We start from the raw sequence: 19,393 nt of genomic DNA on the forward strand, positions 1-19,393 counted from the left end.
GATTTTGTTTTGGTCGTTTGCCTGTCCCATTTGGTTCTTTAGCCAGATCTGTTGTCTGAAGACCAACAAGGAGACCCAATGGATTTACTTTACCAAGTGGATCATCACAGCTTTGCCGTATTGGTCCATTTGATCGACCTTTGTTGTTATTATTTATTTAATTTTATTTTCAATTGTTACAGACGGGACAGACATGACTGAGGGACAGGAAAGAAAAGAAAGGGGAGAGGGACAGTGAGAAAGGAAACTTAAAAAGAGAAAGAAGAGAAAAAAATCTCCTGGATCAGCTGTTGAGAGAAAAAAGAGAAAACAAGCAAAAAACAGAGCAACATACTAAACACAACAGCATCACATTAATCTAGCTAAGTGTAAACAGCAGTAAATACTAAATACTGAATGTTGTTGTGCAGCAAGCAGGACCGACAGCGCACAATGTGCTTGGAAGTAGCAGCCAAGAAAGGTGTAGTTTGTGTCTATGGACAGTGCACACCTGTGTGGGTCAGCACGCTTGTATTCAAATGGTTTCCACATGTAATGGTCTGCTAGAGGATGCAGAGAGCCATAGCCCCGCCCCCCAGGGCATGAAGCAGGCATGGAGGAGATCCAGGCCCCAGACATCCAGAGGCCCCAGAGTGCGAGAGCCCAAGGAGGACCACCGGAGGGGCATCCGTGCCACCCTCATGGGAAGGGCTGAGGAGAGCCCCAGATGAGGGGTCACCCAGCAGCCACGGAGCAGAAGCCAGAGGGGGCTGCAGTGGCGTGCCCGCCGGCTCTGCCGGCAGCCAGCTGTGCCAGAGTGAACCGAGCCCGAGGGCCCCCCACGCCCCGGAAGAGGCCTGACCGAGCAGCAGGCGCCAGGCCCCGCCAAGTAGCCACCGGGACTGAGCTGCTACATACCTGAGCGCCCAGCCCCGGGCAGAGCGATTTCTGAAACAACACGAATGGCTGAACTTGTGTCTAAACATCTAACTTTGACCTGTGTGTATGGATCCTACACACACCCAGCTGTTTTACATGTGACTGTTCATCAGTGTGTGATGGTACCGCTGAGACTTCTGCCTGTCAGATCATTGCTGTGTTTGAATCCCAGGTGAATACATTTGGAGGGCAGATCATGGCCTGGATGGTGAACGTAGCTACAATCGCTGCCAGGTACAGTCACAAACACGTCCTTCCTTCATATTTTTACCTAAAAATAGGATGCACCATTGTGACCTTTGACCTCCACATTCTGATCAGTGTAGTTCAGTCCTCGTGGCAGATTAAAGGATCTGTCCAGCTGTGTGAGTAACCTGAACACGGCGAGCACGTGGGAGGTCGTGGCCTATTGTCTCTGTGCTCTCTGCTTGCAGCCGTCTGTCTCAGGCTCATCCCACCCTTCGAGCCATCGACATGTTCACCTTCAGAGGACCTTCTCAGGTTGGAGACAGATTGCTGCTGAAGGCGATAGTGAACAACGCCTTCAGAAACAGGTATCCCAGAACGCTGGCAGAGACGCAGCACTGCAGCTGTGCAGCAGACAGAACCACTGGTTGCATACTGACACGTGTCCTTACTGCAGCATGGAGGTGGGCGTGCGCGCGGAGGCCTACCATGAGGAGGGGCCTAACCGACACATAAACTCCGCCTTCATGACCTTTGAGGTGCTCGATGATGGCGGGAAGCCACGCACATTACCACGGATACGACCTGAACCCCTGGTGAGTTAAACTAACGCTCACAAACGGCTCGTTAGCGTGCTGCATCCATAAAGTGTCTGGATGTGACGCGGCTGTCTGTGATTGGCTAATACTGACTGAAAGACATGAAATCTGCTTCAGAATTTGTGGTATGAAACCGCACTCTGATTGGCTAACAAGGTGTCAGCTATGAACGTTTCACAGCCAGACTCCTGATAACAGCTGATCTTCACCCAAGGTGAGCTCAGAGGCAGCGGTGGGTGACATCAGTGTAGCTGGGTCCGCCTTTTGCACCGCCCGTGGTGCTGATGGATGGATGACTGCGCAGCAGGAAACATGGCCTCTGCGTGCGTTTTCCTTCCTTTGTTTCTGGTGGAAGCGTCACAGCGTCCGTGGCTCACAGGCCTGAGCACGTCCACATGCCCCGTCACTGTGAACGCTGTTATTATGAACTCCATTCAAATGTTGAAATCATGTAAATACAGCATTACTATGATTGTTCCACATTATACACCTGCAGGAAAGCTCGGTCAGGGGAGTGTGTGCTGGTGGGGTTAAAGTGTGGAGCAGTAGATTGACAGGATAATGTTGGTGTCAGCTTCATTCACGCTTCATCTGTGGTGAAGCAGCTTGTGGAGATCGTCCTGTAGGATAAAACACGAGTGTCATAAAGAAGGTGCAGAAACACTCGATTAACCATTAAGCCGTGACGGCTGAGCAGCGATCAGAGCTTCACATCATGTTATCGGTCATAAATCCGTCTGATGGAGCGGCCTCGCTGTAGTCGTGGGTCGTTATCAGCGTGAACAAACACCGAGTAATAACACTCCACTCAGTTTGTGCCACAGATCGGTGTACTGGTCATAAACTGGTGCTGGGAATCTGCCCGCTGTGTTACACACTGGTGCCCTCTGCCTGTGTGTCCGTCTCATTTACAGGAAGGACAAAGGAGGTTTCAGGAGGCAACGGCCAGGAAAAAGATCAGGCTGGACAGGTACATGTCTCCAAACAGCCCCTAATGCACCGTCTCTGCAGCTACATCAGCGTTTGTTGTGCAGCTTTGTGCACAGTGCCATCATCCTGATGCAGCATTCCTCTGTGTTTAGGAAGTACATCATTTCCCGCACGCAGGGGGAGGTGCCTCTGTCTGTTCCCTGGGATCCCACCAACCAGGTGAGGAGAAGCTCCACGCCGTCACCTGTACTGCTCACGTTAGTCCTCGTGGACTCACGGGAGAGAAACTTTCTCTATATATCAGAATCAGAATCAGAATCAGAATACTTTATTGATCCCTGGGGGAAATTATTTTTTGTTACAGTGCTCCATTTTAAACCAACATTAAGAGAAGACAGACAATACACTAACTAAGAATAGTACAATATATACATATATATACATACATACATACATAAGTCACTTATAAATAAATATTTGGAAAAGAAACATGTGTAGCTGTAGCAGCAAACAGTGTGTTAAGTGGATGCGTTGTACAGGGAGATGGCCACAGGCAGGAATGATTTCCTGTGTCGTTCAGTGGTGCTTTTCGGTAATCTCAGTCTCTCACTGAACGAGCTCCTGTGACTGACCAGCATGTCATGGAGTGGGTGGGAGGTGTTATCCAACATTGTCTTTATCTTGGACAGCATCCGCCTCTCCGACACCACCTTGAGGGAGTCCAGCTCCATCCCCACAACATTGCTGGCCTTACGGATCAGTTTATTAAGTCTGTTGGCATCTGCGACCCTCAGCCTGCTCCCCCAGCATGCAACAGCATAGAGGATCGCACTGGCCACAACAGTCTCGTAGAAAATCCTCAGCATTTTCTGGCAGATGTTGAAGGACCTCAGTCGCCTCAAAAAATAGAGACGACTCTGGCCCTTCCTGTAAAGTGCTGTGGTGTTTTTAGCCCAGTCCAGTTTATTGTCAATGTGTACTCCAAGGTATTTATAGTCCTCCACAATGTCAACACTGACCCCCTGGATTGAAACAGGGGTCAAGTGTTTCCTGGTCTTCCTGAAGTCCACGATCAGTTCCTTGGTCTTTGCCACGTTGAGCTGCAGATGATTCTGCTCACACCACGTGACAAAGGAGTCGACCACAGCCCGGTACTCTGTCTCATCATCCCTGCTGATGCATCCAACCACCGCAGAGTCATCAGAAAACTTCTGAAGATGGAGGTCTCTGTGCAGTGGCTGAAGTCTGTGGTGTAGAGGGTGAAGAGGAAGGGGGAGAGGACAGTCCCCTGTGGTGCCCCTGTGTTGCTGATCACCTTGTCAGACACACACTGTGGGAGACGTACATATTGTGGTCTTCCTGTCAGGTAATCAACAATCCAGGACACCAGAGAAGCATCCACCTGCATCGCTGCTAACTTATCACCCAGGAGGGTCGGCCTGATGGTGCTGAAAGCACTGGAAAAGTCAAAAAACATGACCCTCACAGTGCTCGCCGGCTGGTCCAGATGGGTGTAGACACGATTGAGCAGGTAGATGATGGCGTCCTCAGTTCCGAGACGAGGCTGATAAGCGAACTGAAGGGGATCCAGATGTGGTCTTACTATGGGTCGCAGCTGGTCCAGGATGAGCCTTTCCAGGGTCTTCATGATGTGGGAGGTCAGTGCCACGGGCCTGTAATCCTGGGGGCCACTGGGACGTGGCGTCTTTGGTACAGGGACGAGGCATGATGTCTTCCACATCACCGGGACCCTCTGCAGACTCAGACTCAGCATAAACAGTTTATGAAAGACTCCACACAGCTGGGGGGCACAGGCCTTGAGGACAAGGGGACTCACTCCGTCTGGTCCAGCAGACTTGCCTGAGTGAAGTCTCCTCATTTGCATCTCAACCTGGTATTGAGTGAAGGTGATGGGTGGGGGAGGGGTGTCAGGAATCTCACAGGAGGCAACATGTGAAGAGAGAGGCTGGCACAGTGGTGTGGCTCTGGATTCCAGGCTGACTGCAGGTGAGGTTGTGGGGGTGGGAGCAGACACTGTGGTGTCGAATCTATTGAAAAACAGATTCAACTCGTCGGCTCTATTCTCACCTCCCTCAGCTCCCCTGCTGTTGGTTGGCCTGAATCCAGTGATGGTCTTCATGCCCCTCCACACCTCTCTCATGCTGTTCTGCTGGAGTTTCCACTCCAGCTTCCTCCTGTAATTGTCCTTAGCCTCTCTGATCTTGTCCTTTAGTAACACCTGGACCTTCCTCACCTCCTCTTTGTTGCCCCCTCTGAAAGCCCTCTTCTTGTTGTTGAGGAGGGCTTTGATGTCCTTAGTCACCCACGGCTTGTTATTTGGGTAACAATGAACAGTCTGAGCTGGAACAATGGAGTCGGTGCAGAAAGTTATGTAGTCTGTGATACACTCAGTAAGCCCATTGATGTCCTCGGCGTGAGGCTCACAGAGTGTTTCCCAGTCGGTCACCTCGAAACAGCCCTGTAGTTCTGCTAAGGCCTCCTCTGACCACCTCCTAACAGTCCTGGTGGTCACAGGTTCCCTCCTCACAATTGGCACATAGCGGGGGGTGAGGTGAATCAGGTTATGATCTGACCTACCAAGTGGGGGGAGGGAGGAGGAGCTGTATGCATCCTTGACGTTAGCATACAGTAAGTCTAAAGTTTTCTCTCCCCTGGTGGGACAGTCCACATATTGTTTGAATGTTGGTAGTGTATTGTCCAGTGATACATGGTTGAAGTCACCCGAGATCACAATAAAGGCACTCGGGTGCTGAGTCTGTAGCCGAGCTATGGCAGAGTGGATAGTGTCACATGCAGCTGTGGGGTTAGCAGAGGGAGGAACATAAACAGCCACCAAGATGACGTGAGAGAATTCCCTGGGTAAATAATACGGCCTGAGTCCAACAGCACACAGTTCAGTGTCCGGGCAACAAATCCTTTCTTTGATTGTTATGTTGGCAGGGTTACACCACCGGTTGTTAACTAAAACAGCAAGCCCACCTCCTTTACGCTTACCGCTAGCGATGCTGTCCCTGTCCGCCCGAACAGTGTGGAAGCCTTCCACGGAAGCATTCTCATCGGGAATGACCTGGTGCAGCCATGATTCGGTGAAACACATCAGGCTACACTCTCGGTATTCCCTCTGACTCCGTACCAGTGCTGAGAGCTCGTCGATTTTACTTGCCAACGATCGCACATTTCCCATCACGATAGACGGCAGACACGGTTTAAACCTCCTCCTCGCTTCGAGCCTCCGCTGTCTCACCGTCACCTTTTTTCTTCTCTTCTGTCCTTGACCTCTGCATCCCCGATGTGTTTTCCTCCAAATTTCAGCTGGTACTTCTGCGGGCACTTCTGCGGGCCTGGCCAGCGAGCCGGCCGGCATCAGGGCGATCAGCTGATCTCTGGAGTAAACAGTCCGTGCGTGTAGGAGATGTGCCGCGGTCCCGTTCCATGATAAAAGTAACAGTTCCACGGCCACCAGAAGAACAAAAACTCTCTCAATCCACATGATTGAGTAAGAGATAGAAAACGGAGGAAAATACAAGTCAGAAAAAAAAAAGAATACGTAAGAAAAAAGAGCTAAACTAAGAGAAAAGCAGGAGCGACTGTAACAGGCTGCACGCTGGTTGGCGCATGCGCACTTATACATGTGTGTATTACTGTATTACAAATAAGACAACTTGGCACCTTGTTACTAGCAGCTTGTCACAAACACATCATTAGTTCTCATTTCTGCAGCTGAATCTACCGGACATACGGGACATAAAACAGTATTTTTGCACCAATAAGGTGATTTCCACAGCTGCTCGTCAGCTGATGATGATCCTGTCACAGCCTGTGCTTGAGCTGGACACAGTAAACCTTTAATAGTTTTCTCAGCTGAGTCTCTTCACCCACATCAGCGTCTCAGCTGTGTGTCGGTGCTGCGTCGTCACGACTTGTGGGACGTGATTTCTGTTTCTTTCTTAAAGGATGTTCAGTGATTTGTTCCACTGCAGTTTGTATGATCTGACCGAGCAGACCTCAGCGTGTTCATGTCGTCCCACTTAGCTCCAAACCTGAGCCACAGTCAGACTCCCGCCGTGCCTGCAGACTGATTTAGTCGACTGAACCTCTGACAGGCCGACGTGTCGCACCGCTGTGCTTCACCTTCACTGCAGATGAGAAATAGTGCTGCAGCAGTTTGTCTTCATTTTGCACCCTTAATACTTACACTGTTAGACGGCGCTGATTCATATATAATAAGTAGTATTTGAATGGCGGGAGGCGGCCTGCTAACGCTGAGCTCTGGAGATGAGTTTGTGGTTCCTGTGTTTGTGCTTCCAGGTGTATCTGAGCTTTAACAACGTCTCAGCTCTGAAGATGCTGGCAGCCAGAAGCAGCTGGCGCCTGAGCTGTGAGAAGGACCAGGTATGTGCGTCTCACTAATGAGCTGTTTGTTTGTGTGAGTCTGCCCATCGGCGCTTTATGTTGTGTTCACAGGTTCAGCTTTACACCCTGGAGCAGAAGTCCATGCTGAGTTTCAAGATTGAATGTGAGGTGGACGTTCCTGCTCACAGAGCCTTTGATTTACTCGCCGAGCTGAGCAACAGGCCGAGCTGGGACTCGCATTACAAGTAAGACTCTGGGACTCGTCTGTTTGCCCGTTGCTACGAGTCAAGTTCAGCGGTTTCTGTGCGCGGCCTGTTTCGACTCGCTGCCTCGGTATTGTTCTCCGATTCCAATGATGGACTTTTCTGAGGTTCAGGGTTAAAAATAAGCGACGTGTGGTTTAGGTTCATGCTGCTCACTTTGCACTGAGGCTGACATGTTAAGGTTAAAGTGACATTAGCTGTGAGGGCCTGTCTGTCTCTTTATTCTCACGTTTACATAAAAGGGGAACGGTGGCTCTCCCCCAGCCGAGCCAGCCTGCAGATGAAGCTCATCCTAGCTGCTTAGATTTGCAGCCTTACGCTTTGCATTGATCTCATGACCAGCAGGTGGTGGAAAGAACGTGGTGAGCAGCTCTTGAACCCAAACTCCCCTCGTCTGTGGAGGAGGCGGAGCTTTGTCTCCGATGCCGTCAACACCGTGGGCCTGTGCTGGTGGAGCAGACCACTGTGGGAAATCCCAGTTTTAAAACAATAACTGGATGTTGTGGATCGGTCACTGAGGTATCGCAGTGCTCAGCTTCCCCTGGAAAGTTATTTTTCACAGAGCTGAAAAGGAGGCGTTAACTCACTGTTGAGAAGATCTGGGCCCCCATTCCATCCTGGCTGTGGGACACCGGACCAGATCTTCACCCTCACAGGACGTCTGGAGAGAGGTTTATAAGTGCTCTGTAGACTCGGACAGCCAGGTACCAGGACGGCGTCTGTGGGGTGTATCGCAGCGGTCCATTTAGAAATGGAGTGAAAGCTGTGGCTGCTCCTCAGTAGGAGGACTCGAGGGTGTGTGACCGATCCTGTGTGTGATATTCACGAACAGGATCTCTAAGTGTAGCTGATGTGAGGAGGGCAGCTTCCTTGTTTTTGCAGATGATGCAGTCCTGTTGGCTTCATCACAGTCTGACCCTTAATAAGGACTGGATGGATGGTTCAGAGGCCGTGGTTCTCCGGTGGAACGTCGCGGCAGGAGTCTGCCCCAAGCGAGGGTTTTTAATACGTTGGATTGTAAGGTGGAGCACGAGCTGTTTATGCAGTGATGTGGAGTTTAGATTTACAACTCCATCTAATATGCTATCATTGCATCAGGCCGGGGAGTTTGCATGTTCCCCCTGCGTCCCCCCTGGGTTCCCCCCGCGTCCCCCCTGGGTTCCCCCCGCGTCCCCCTGGGTTCGCCCCGCGTCCCCCTGAGTTCCCCCCGCGTCCCCCTGGGTTCCCCCCTGCATCCCCCTGGGTTCCCCCCTGGGTTCCCCCGCGTCCCTCTGGGTTCCCCCGCGTCCCCCCTGGGTTCCCCCTGCGTCCCCCTGGGTTCCCCCCTGGGTTCCCCCCTGTCCTCCAGCTTCCTCCACAGTCCAAGACATGCAGTTAGTGGGTTGGGTTAACTGGAAACTCTCGTGTTTAGCCCTGCGACCGACTGGCGACCTGTCCAGTGTGTACCCTGCCTCTAAGACGGCTAGGATAGGCTCCACCCCCTGCGACCCTGAGAAGGATAAGCAGCAGAGATGGGTGGAGATCTGGGTGATGTCATCACCAAGCCCTTTGTTATGTAGTTTTCCCCTTCAGTGTCCCTATGCACGAGCTCCACCCCTCAGCTGGTGAAGCACAGAAGCAGCTGTTTGCCTCTGCGTGGATACCTGTGGAGTGAACTGCAGCTTAGTCTTTAAACAGTGCTGCCAGTCCCCTTTTTAACAGTGTGTATGTGTTTCCTCAAACAGGAAGTGCGAGCTGATTCAGCTGGTCGACAACGATGACTTCATATATCGTGTGGTGACTCCATCGGTGCGTCATGGCGCGATGGGATCTCCCACTGCAGCCAATCAGGCAAAAGGGATTCTCCAGGACTTCATCCTGTTGGCCTCCAAAAGGAAGCCATGTGGCAGCGGGTCAGTAGAGCCAGATCCATCCACCTGTGTCCTGCAGGGTTTCCTGATGCGTTCCCTTTCTGTTTTCCTTCAGAGACCCGTATGTCATCGCCCTGCGCTCCGTGTCCCTGCCCACTCACCCTCCCACTGAAGGCTATAACAGAGGAGAGGTTCTGTGTGCTGGATTCACCATACTGGAGACCAAAGACAACAAGTCCCTGGTGAGAAAAGCAGCAGTCGTACATGTGCTCTTATCACAGCTGGCTGTTATTAGTATGTTGTCTTTCTTTCAGATCAGCTACTTTAACCAGGCGTCTCCGGAGGTCCTTCCCTACATCTCCACAGATATTGCCGGCCTGTCCTCCTCTTTCTACCACACCTTCTGCTCCTGCAGCCAGTACTTGACCAGGAACAGACTGTGACAGTGGCAGCAGCCTGTCCGAGGCTCTCCTCAGCACCAGACGCTACTGTGGGGACAGCCTGCTTGGTTTATGTGGCGGGAAGACTTTATGATCATTTCATGGATTGATACAAAGGTCAGCAGTAACAATCGACGTGTTAAGTAAAATCAGCCGCTGTGTCAGTGACTGAGCTGCTGTTCATGTTTGTAGGTTAAAGGTACATGACTGTAACAGCTGTACAGGTGTGGGCTTGTACTTAATGCAGGTTCATTTTAACACTATAACTGTTTGCTGCAGTTCAACATGACGTGCTGGTTTAAAACATGAATATTCACTTTTTCCACTGAACTACAATAAAGTGCTGTGTTGTATTTTTCCTTGTTTTAATCGAGTGATGGATGATTTTCTTTGTTGTAAACGTTCAAAAATCAGCATTAAAAGTACCAAGTGAGCCTCTGAGAGCACTGATGCCACCTGTGACACTTTAAAGACACATTTATGGATGCAAATAATGCAGTGCTGCAGTCAGTAAGAGAGGCGGGCTGCATGTGAAATGTTAGCTGCAGCAGGAGAGTGTTTCATACGTGTTCAGCTGCTGCTGAATCACAAACCTCGGACAGGCTCACACAGGCTAAGAGGCTAATTCTGGTTTTGGACTTGGTTCCTTTAATAGAATTTATTATGAATTTTATAATAATCATTGAATCATATATATACAGTATAATGATGTTAACTTCAGCAACCCAAAGCAGCAGCATTTCTATACACACTGAGACTCTGTGGTGACTATAAAAGCACATTTAAACCTGCTCTCAGCCCACACGTGCTCTGATCACTGAGGTAGAATATACAGGCTTCTGCTTGCTCTGCCTGCACGCTGTGCACGGAGCTCCTTCACCACAGTGACAGCTGCACCACCTTTCTTTGTGTCCACCTCAATTATAAAGTCGTATTTGTCCATCATTCCCAGTAAAGCATAAAGCTGCTCCTGCCCCGTGGGCAGCGAGGCTGCATTCAGGTGTAGAGCCACCCTCTGTGACACCGCCGCTGGGATCCGAGGAGGCCATCTGTGCTCAGCCAGGACTACAGTGACGTATGGAAACAGGCGCTCGACTGTGGACACAAAGACCTGGAGCAAAGAGAAGGACGACTATGAAACAGCCTAAAATGACACGTTTCCATCGTCTAACTGGATCGGCACTGGACATTGTTGGAGTGAACTTGAGCTTGGCTGACCAAGCCTGAGCAGCTAAAAAGCCTTCATGACGAACAGAGGATTGCATTTGCTTGGGGACCGTCTGACAAACATGCAGCTTATACAACTGTTCTCTCTGTGGGGGTGTGATAGTTTCCCAGCCAGGGTGGACCCTCGAGGAGGCTCCAACATTTACACCTGCTCGATTCTAGTTGGATGGATTTCCAGCCAGGTGTGTTAAACGTGACATGCGTCTGCTCTGTTCTTTATTAACGTATTGTCTGCAGACACTGCTTCGGGGGGATCAGATGTGCTTACTGCTGTGCTGTCGCTGCTCTGTAAGCCCTCCATGCTGATCCACACAGGCCTGTGGAGCTCGTCGGCCCCGTAGGCTGACTGCAGCAGGTTAAGAGAAGCCTCCAGCAGCTGCTGACTCTGGACCCTCAGGTAAATTCCCCAGGAGGTATCAGCAGCCTGCCCAAGGGTCTGAATAACATCCTGAGAACACACACATGATTGGCCTTAATAAAAATGTAACCTGGCTGGTGGTTGGCTGGTGATCTACAGATATACCTGCAGTGTGAGGAGCTCTGAGCTCCTTCCAGAACCTTCTACCAGAAGGACTCCAGGTCGACTGCTGTCAGAGGTCACACGAACGACCAGCATCCCGCTGCCCCCACCTGTTAGTGAAACAGAGTATCAGTGTGACTTTAAGGTGGTGCGACAGCAGCATGTGCAGGTTTACAGTTTGACATCATCAGGATGAACAGCTGATCTGTGACATGCTGCATTATCATGAGGTGATGAGGAGACCGCAGCTGTGAAGGGACGGACAGGCTGTGACCACGACTGATACTCAAAGGGCCAAATGTTAGCCGCACCTCTGCAGCAGTCACTTCCCCGTTGTCCAACACGCCGCCTCGGTCCACTGCGGCTTCAAACACTGATTTCTGATCAAGCAGCTGTGCTCTGTATTCTCTGCTCAGCACAGCTGTGAACACTTCTGGCGCTTTCATTTCTACCAAAACAACAGATAGTTTGCGTTTTTCACAATTGTTACTGTAACGGTCAAAATCCCAGGACATCAGCTTTTCTGCCACCAAGAGTCACTAAGAACATCATCCTGATGACCGATGTGAACGAAAGGTTCAGCTGCCACATGACTTCAGTGCATACAGCAAGTTCACTTTAAAAATACCTTGAGAAAAAACTCACGAGGGATCTCTGAATGCTTCGTGGCACAAATGAGGCAGTTTCTTGGTGTTTCTGGCGACAGTGCCCCGCTGTCATTCATGATGTTACCACCAGATGTCGCTAGCATATGTAAAGTACAACTTTGAGAGCGTGCTTTGCCCGGGCGTTTCAGTCTGGCCCGTTAAAATCAGGTTATAAACCCTGAGGTGTAAAACCTGCCTGAAAGCTGACGGAGCAGGGAGGCCCGGCCGGTGACGGGGAGCAAAGGCACAGCCAGGCGGTTCATGAGGTCTGAGCTGTAACCTGGGTGGAGAAACTCCATCAGATCTCCTCCAGGATAGAACCTCCTCACGCTGTCCTGCTTACCTGTGAACACACACAATGAACCAGGAAGAACTAAACAGAAGCAAACTCTTCATCTCAGAAGAAGCTTAAACAAATGCACACAATGAGCAGAAGGTTCAGTTTCCAATGATTTTTCATGTAGTTTTCTAATAATGTTTTTCTTTAGTCTTCAACAACAGTCAGAACTCACTGAAAACAAATCTGTTGATTTGAATAAATCACACACACACAATTATTATTTTACCCAAACATAGTCTGTGTAAGTCTGCTCCATATGAACGCTCCTCACCTACAGCCTGCTTAAATTCTGACAGCGTGGGTTCATATATGTCATAGTAGACTTGCCACGGGTGGGTGTTGTCACGGACAAACAGCAGGTCGCTGACGCTGGGGTTAACAGAGCCCTGCCACAAAGTCAGGCTGAACCTAGACACAAAACATGACAGTCAGTCTGTGGCGCTCATGGGCAGCGAGCAGCCCCCAGTTACTGGTTTGATTAGCAGATTTCCAGTCATTGCCATAGTAAACGTGGAAGTTATCTGTTACCGTGGTGACTGGTTGAGGAGCCAGCTCAGGTGCTGCCAGCCGCTGCGAACCAGCATGGCGTGGACTGGGAACGTCACCTAAGAGACGAAACGTTGACCAGTCAGCTCTGCCGTTCTCCGACACCTCAGAGCGTTCTCATCCCAGCACGCAACACACCGACGATTTGTCCCAGGCGTGTTGGGATGGGAGCGTGTTGAACTGGGACCACTGAAACCTGGATTCACACTTACCCTTTGAGGTACGTCTTTGATCATGTTGTACATTTCTTCCACCGTGGCTCTGGAGTAGGTTTCGTTTGTGAGCTGGTGAATATAGAGGACCTAAAGAAATAAAGCACATACAGCTGTTATTCAGTCAAAAATATAAACCATGTGTTTACCATCTCCACTGTGGAGGCCAGGCCTCCATCACTCTCCATGATGGGATGGCATGTTGCTGCAGGATGCTGTGGTAGCCATGCTGGGTCAGTGTGCCTTCAGTTTAAATAAATCTCCACCAGTGTCACCAGTAAAGCCCCCCACACCAGCAAACCATCAACCCCATGCTTCACAGTGGGAACCGTGCATGTAGAGACCATCGTTCACAAAGTGGAACCAAAGTTCTCCAATTTGGACTCATCTTGTGTTTCTTGGCCCAAACAAATCTCTGCTTGTTGCTTTTCCTTAGTCGTGGTTTCTCAGCAGCTATTTGACCATAAAGGCCTGATTTGTACAGTCTCTACTCTACTCAGATGTGTCTCTACTCTGTGTGACATCTATCTGGGCTCTAATCTGAGCTGCTGTTAACTTGTGATTTCTGAGGCTGGTGACTCGGATGATTGTATCCTCAGCAGCAGAGGGACTCCTGGTCTTCCTTTCCTGGGGCGTCCTCATGTCAGACAGTTTCATCGTAGTCTTGATGGTTTTTCTGACTGCACTTGGGGACACATTCAAAGTTTCCGACTGACTGACCTTCAGCTCTTACAGTAATGATGGGCTGTTGTTTCTCTTTACTTAGCTCATTGGTTGTTGCCATAATATGAATTTCAACAGTTGTCAAATAGGTTGGTACACAGCTAACAGCCCTGACTTCTGCACAACACGACTGATGGTCCCAACACCACCAATGAACCCTGACAGGCTCACCTGTGAGGTGAAACCATCTCAGGTGACGACATCATGAAGCTGAGAGAAGGCCGCAGCTCTGTCAACAAAACAAAGGGCGGCTACTCACAGGACTCTAAATGTATTTTAGAGTTATCATTGTTTTCTTTGCTACATAATTCCATATATCTTGCTTTGATGTCTTCAGTATCTACAGTGTAGAAAGTAGTAGAAATAAAGAGAACCATGAAATGAGAAGGTGTCCAAACTCTTGATGGGTGATGCATGTCAACATTAATTCAACTGTCTTTAATTTTAGGGATCACAGGAACATAAAAGCTGTTTTGTCTACTTTAGCTCAAAGGATCTTTTTGAAGCTCAAAGTTCTTCTTCCAGCTTTGAATTCTCTCATAAATGTCAGTTCAGGATTCCTTGAGTCTCTTCCTGTTTCTGACAGGAACATTCCCAGAACCTCGTCACATGCCTGGTATAATGGTTCAATGGGGTTCTTACTGCGAGCGTGCCATACCTTCCACCCAGGAGACAAAGTCACATCTGGAAACTTGTCCTGAATGAGTTCCAAAAACCTGAAAAAAGAGGGAGACATAAACATGGACTGATTCTTACGTAGCACTTTCCTGCTCTCCCAAGTCTCCACACCACACTCACCCAGTCACTTTCTTCTAAGCTTTTTAGTGCTTCCTAACTACATTCGTGCTGAGATCGGAGAGCGACCTGGGGCTAGTATCATGCCCAGGGACACTTGGCATGCAGACTGGAGGATCCAGGGATCGAACCACCAACCTCCCGATCAGTCTTTAGATGTTAGACATTTTCCCTTCCTAATTCTGAACTCTGTCCAAGGGTCTGTGTCCGGTCTACCTGCTTCCATTGACTGGAGCTACAAAGCTTGGGACGTTGGGGCCTCTGAGGATGTCTGCATTCAGCCACACAGGTCTGTTTATTCCCTTGTTGCTTTCCTTTTGTTTAAGCAGGTCCAGTGACAAACCCACTGATTCCAGAGCCTTAAAGTCCAACTTGATGCCTGCAAACGAACACGCCTTTAAAAACTGTGATCAGATGGACTTTCTGTGGAAACAGTTCTGATCTGTACCTTTTCCAGAAGCCAGTACAGCATCTAACCATTCGTCGAGAGTGTTGTCACTATATATGTCGGGAGGGTGTGCCATGATCGGCACTGGCTTTTCATCAGGGGTCCCATAACCCATGAGAGTGACGTCAGCTTCCAAGATCATGGTGTCACCTGGAAAGATGACAGGAGGCGGTGCTTGTTTTGTCTGTACCTGACTGTAGGTTCAGGCACCGACACCATCAAATAATGCAGTGTTGTCTGTGTGAGTGTTTTTACCCATGAGCGCTTTGTACATGTCCTCCTTGCTGTTGGCTCGGTGAAACCACGTAGCCAAAAGGCCGTCCGCTTCACTGATGTTCCCCGTCTGCACCAAGTACTCCAGCATGTCTCCACCAGAGAACGAGGCAGAAGACGGAGCTGAGGAACACGATTGGACAGCAAGACAGTGACGGAGTCATAGGTACGTAGTCCCTGTCACAGCAGAACTGGGAGCTTTCAGCTAAAACAGCCGACGGTGTGTTTGGGGAGGCTGCTCTTTGTTGGGAGAGCAGCTTGTTTAAAGTTCATTCATTTCTTCAGCTTAAAGATTCTGTCAGCTGAAGCGAGACAGATGGGATTTGGCTTTTAAAGAAGGTTGCAGATACTCATGAAGGCAAGGCAAGTTTATTTGTATAGCACAATTCAACAACAAGGTGATTCAAAGTGCTTTACAGAGACATTAGAAACAAGAACAAATAAAAAGCATGATTTAAAATTGATTAAAACAAGCAAACAAACAAACAAACAAACAAACAAACAAAACAGTATATAAAATCAAAACAGATAAAATCAGTAGTTAAATGTTAGTTTTGAAATTTAAGCTTAAAGTGTGGATTTGGTGCTTTATTCAAATGCAGCTGAGAACAGGTGAGTCTTCAACCTGGATTTAAATAAACTGAGTGTTTCAGCTGATCTGAGGCTTTCTGGGAGTTTGTTCCAGATATAAGGAGCATAAAAGCTGAATGCAGCTTCTCCGTGTCTGGTTCTGACTCTGAATGCTTTTTTCTTAGTGTCTTTTTTAAAGAAGCTACTGTCACATATTACTCAAAGAGACCAAGGTCTAACGGCACAAAACACATCGTGTAACATTATCTTTGTTACACATTTCATGTCAGTTGATTCAAAAGTCACACAGTTCAAAGCAGCCGTGTACTTTTTGTCCACATGACTATGGTCCTGTCATAAGACCAGAAGCCAAATGATGAGCACTCATGCATCATGGCATTGCAATGAGCTGCAGTATGATATCAAATGAACTTTGATCACTGTAATCACTGATTTTAGCAGCAGCAATATAAAGTTGTGATGCTGACACAGCGAGTATTTAAGTGTTACGTTTGGAGAAGGCACACTGCTGGAGGCTGCAGCACCCTGTGAAACCCTGCAACACTGTGGGCTGTTTCACCTGTGCAAAGACATCTTACTGTCGCTGTACACTCAGGTGAACTCTACATGCAGTAGGTATGTATGTCACAACACTGCCAGTCGTGCACTTTGAGCTTCCATTCGACTTTCAGAACCACGGCTAAGCCTACAGTCTGTGTTTGGCCTTATTAGACAGACACGGTGAAGAGGAAGGAGGGGGACACACGCAGCAAAGGGCCGCAGGTCGGACTCAAACCGTGCTGCACGTGGTCGCCTGCTCATCCAACTAAAGCAGCGCCCTGGTCTTTACAGTGAAACGTGGTGATGATTAGGTTAGGTAAAAGCAGTAATGTCACAGTTTACTGATGGTGTACATGACAGCAGTTAAAAAATCCTGAACTGAAACATTTGGAAGAACTATGGTGCAAACAGAAAACAAGAAACAAAGCTTTGGCACGTCTGCTCAGATTTGACTGTTGTTCAGATCCATCCATCCATCCGTCCATTTGCTTCCGCTTATCCTTTTCAGGGTCGCGGGGGGCGCTGGAGCCTATCCCACCTGTCATAGGGCTAGAGGCGGGGTACACCCTGGACAGGTCGCCAGTCTGTCGCAGGGCCAACACACAGGGACAGACAACCATTCACACTCACATTCACTCGCACATTCAAACCTAGTGGCAATTTGTATTATCCAATTAACCTATCCCCACAAGCTGCATGTCTTTGGACGGTGGGAGGAAGCCGGAGTACCCGGAGGGAACCCACGCAAACACGGGGAGAACATGCACACTCTGCACAGAAAGACCCCGGCCTGATGGTGGAATTGAACTCAGGACCTTCTTGCTGTGCGGCAACCACCGTGCCACCGTGCTGCTCAGATCCAATGCAGAGAAAATGCTTTGAAGGCCACAGGTGCTGCAACCAGCTCCAGCTGGACTCTGATATTATTGCAGTTGTATATAATACAGTATATAAGTACAAAGTACTGTGAAATGTACCTCTGGTGATGAGTAATAAATACATTTACTCAGGTATGTTTCATCATCTGGATCATAAACAAAGTTGCATCATTGTTTTATCATATAAATCGTACATATTGTAAAAATGTACCTGGCGTCTTAGTGAGCAGCACAACAGGTACAACGATGACAGTCAGCAGCACGATGAGCACAACAGCCACAGACGACATTATCAGCAGTCGTTTGGGCAGCACGCCACGCTTCTTTGGGCCTCGCTCCACTCGCTGGTCGTCAGCCTCGGGCTCCATCCTGTGGGGATACACGATTAATGCTCGTCGGTCTATTCTGTGTTAGAAGCAGCATTTCAGCATGTTGTAGAGGTTTACCTGACCTCACACATGCATGTCTCACAAGTGTACATGCTGCTTCATCCATTTTATTAAAGAGCAACTGATTTGTCTCCAACCTGTTTTGCTTTCCTTCTGATCCTCCAGCAGTTCGTTCATCTCTCCTTTTGTCCTCTCCTGCCATTCTCACACGTCTCCTGTCTAGGTTCAAATGTCTAAGAAGTCGGAGACCTCAGGGAGCGCTCGCTCTTCTTTTATACGATCCTTTATCTCAGGTGCAGAGAACAGTTTTCCTTCTGATAAGGCGCACACACTCTTCAGTGTCCACTTGCTGCCTGACGAGCTGTGAAGCTCTTCTGTTATGTAATCTTCACTGTTCTGGGATTACAACACACCTTGTAACAAATCTCCCTCTACATATTTTGTCCGTGTTTGGAAGAATTGTGCATTACTCCACAGTGCCACACGGAAACATGGGAGGGATTATGGCATGAACATTTTCACATTTCTACAAACATGTTACTTCCCACAGGTTCGTGTGTCAGCCATCTGTCTCATAGTTACAGCACTGGTTCCCAAACTTTTTCTGCTGCGCCCCCTTTGTTTTACAAGAAAAATGTTTGCAAATACAAGTAATCTGCAATAAATTACAGGCAGTAAGAAAATAAACTACTAACTCTTTTACGCTGCGTCCGCACCTACACGGGTGTTTCTGAACACGCAGCTGTTTCGTCCACGTAAACGGCGTTTTCACAGAAAACTGGGATTTTTTAAAACCCTTTGTGTTTACGTGTGGACGAGGAATACAGAGTTTGTCACGCAACGTCAAAGGTATGCGCCTTTTTTCACGTCACGCTGTGGCCACGTTATTGTTTACATGAGATGAATGGCAGATAGAGACGAAATACTGTTAATCTGACTGTCTGCAGGTTTACACGCAGTTACTGTCCCTCTGTTTACAAAGGCAGAGACGTCACGGTGTCATTATTTTACTGTAGTTGGTTTCTCCTGTGTAATAATGTTCAACATTGCATCAATACATTTTTTTTGTTACTGGGAGTTGGCACCCTGTTAGTGAGGTTGCTTAAGCTAAGTACTCTTTAAAATGCCAGAATAGGGAGGATGGAGCAGGTTTAAGTTTATTAGATTGATCAGTGTTGCTGAACTATGAAATATTTTTTGCATACAGGTCTAACAGAATAGCTTTAGTGTTGTTGGTTATTTAAACTTGAGTATGAACTTATACAAAATGCAGCAAGATATTAAAAAACAGTTTTATTGATTAAAAACACTATATCGGATTCATATCAGTATCGGCAGATATCCAAATTTATGGTATCGGACATAAAAAGTGGTATCGTGCCATCTCTAGTCACTATTGGCGACTCCAATAGGGTTACCTGTCAACTGTGGTGTATGTATGTATGCATGCATGTATGTATGTATGGTGAAAGTCCCTCTTTTTGCTCCTCCCCTCACCTGTGGATGGACGGTGCTGTTACCGTGGCGACAGCTTGGATGTGTTTCAGTCCTGCCTGGTTATCACTGCAGGAATCTTTCACATTTATTACAGGTAATAACTCTGATTTTTCTGTGTGTTATGAACTAAATGTATCCTGATACACACAGAGATGGATGAGCAGAGGTCACATGATGAAAGAACAAACATGGAGTCTTTGATTGATT

The 19,393-nt window shown here is 48.5% G+C and overlaps 2 protein-coding genes across 5 annotated transcripts in view; one reads left to right on the forward strand and one right to left on the reverse strand.

Moving 5' to 3' along the window:
* The window catches only part of LOC147309273 (acyl-coenzyme A thioesterase 11-like), an 11,313-nt gene extending 1,319 nt beyond the window's left edge, over positions 1-9,994 (forward strand). For 2 of the 3 annotated variants that reach the window (XM_086271256.1, XM_086271257.1), the window contains 10 exons: positions 1,091-1,152; positions 1,353-1,472; positions 1,562-1,700; positions 2,618-2,673; positions 2,786-2,852; positions 6,963-7,046; positions 7,119-7,252; positions 8,995-9,162; positions 9,236-9,362; positions 9,435-9,994. In XM_086271256.1, coding sequence (XP_086127382.1) covers positions 1,091-1,152; positions 1,353-1,472; positions 1,562-1,700; positions 2,618-2,673; positions 2,786-2,852; positions 6,963-7,046; positions 7,119-7,252; positions 8,995-9,162; positions 9,236-9,362; positions 9,435-9,563 — 1,086 coding nt within the window. In that variant the 3' untranslated portion in view covers positions 9,564-9,994. The remainder of the gene's footprint in view (positions 1-1,090; positions 1,153-1,352; positions 1,473-1,561; positions 1,701-2,617; positions 2,674-2,785; positions 2,853-6,962; positions 7,047-7,118; positions 7,253-8,994; positions 9,163-9,235; positions 9,363-9,434) is intronic. The other variant, XM_086271258.1, reaches the window with a different exon arrangement.
* Positions 9,995-10,252: 258 nt separating this feature from the next.
* On the reverse strand, positions 10,253-18,492 carry LOC147309274 (protein FAM151A-like). Of its 2 annotated transcripts, XM_086271254.1 has the most exons (13): positions 17,827-18,492; positions 17,512-17,669; positions 15,274-15,414; positions 15,019-15,168; positions 14,787-14,949; positions 14,434-14,491; positions 13,053-13,142; positions 12,823-12,899; positions 12,566-12,702; positions 12,151-12,297; positions 11,311-11,417; positions 11,056-11,235; positions 10,253-10,671 (listed from the first exon to the last, which is right to left on the reverse strand). In XM_086271254.1, exons 1-13 carry the CDS (start codon positions 17,889-17,891, stop codon positions 10,375-10,377), a joined length of 1,770 nt encoding a protein of 589 aa, XP_086127380.1. In that variant the 5' UTR covers positions 17,892-18,492; the 3' UTR covers positions 10,253-10,374. The 2 variants fall into 2 exon arrangements, with proteins under 2 accessions (XP_086127380.1, XP_086127381.1); XM_086271255.1 differs by lacking the exon at positions 17,827-18,492 and having other exon boundaries at positions 10,255-10,671; positions 15,274-15,702; positions 17,512-17,631.
* Between the last annotated feature and the right edge of the window lie 901 nt (positions 18,493-19,393).

The sequence above is a fragment of the Aulonocara sp. 'chitande type north' Nkhata Bay genome, linkage group LG18 (assembly GCF_057382095.1).
Source record: "Aulonocara sp. 'chitande type north' Nkhata Bay isolate Kocher_YH1m ecotype deep benthic linkage group LG18, A_spYH_male_GT1.1, whole genome shotgun sequence".
NCBI classification, from domain to species: Eukaryota; Metazoa; Chordata; class Actinopteri; order Cichliformes; family Cichlidae; genus Aulonocara; species Aulonocara sp. 'chitande type north' Nkhata Bay.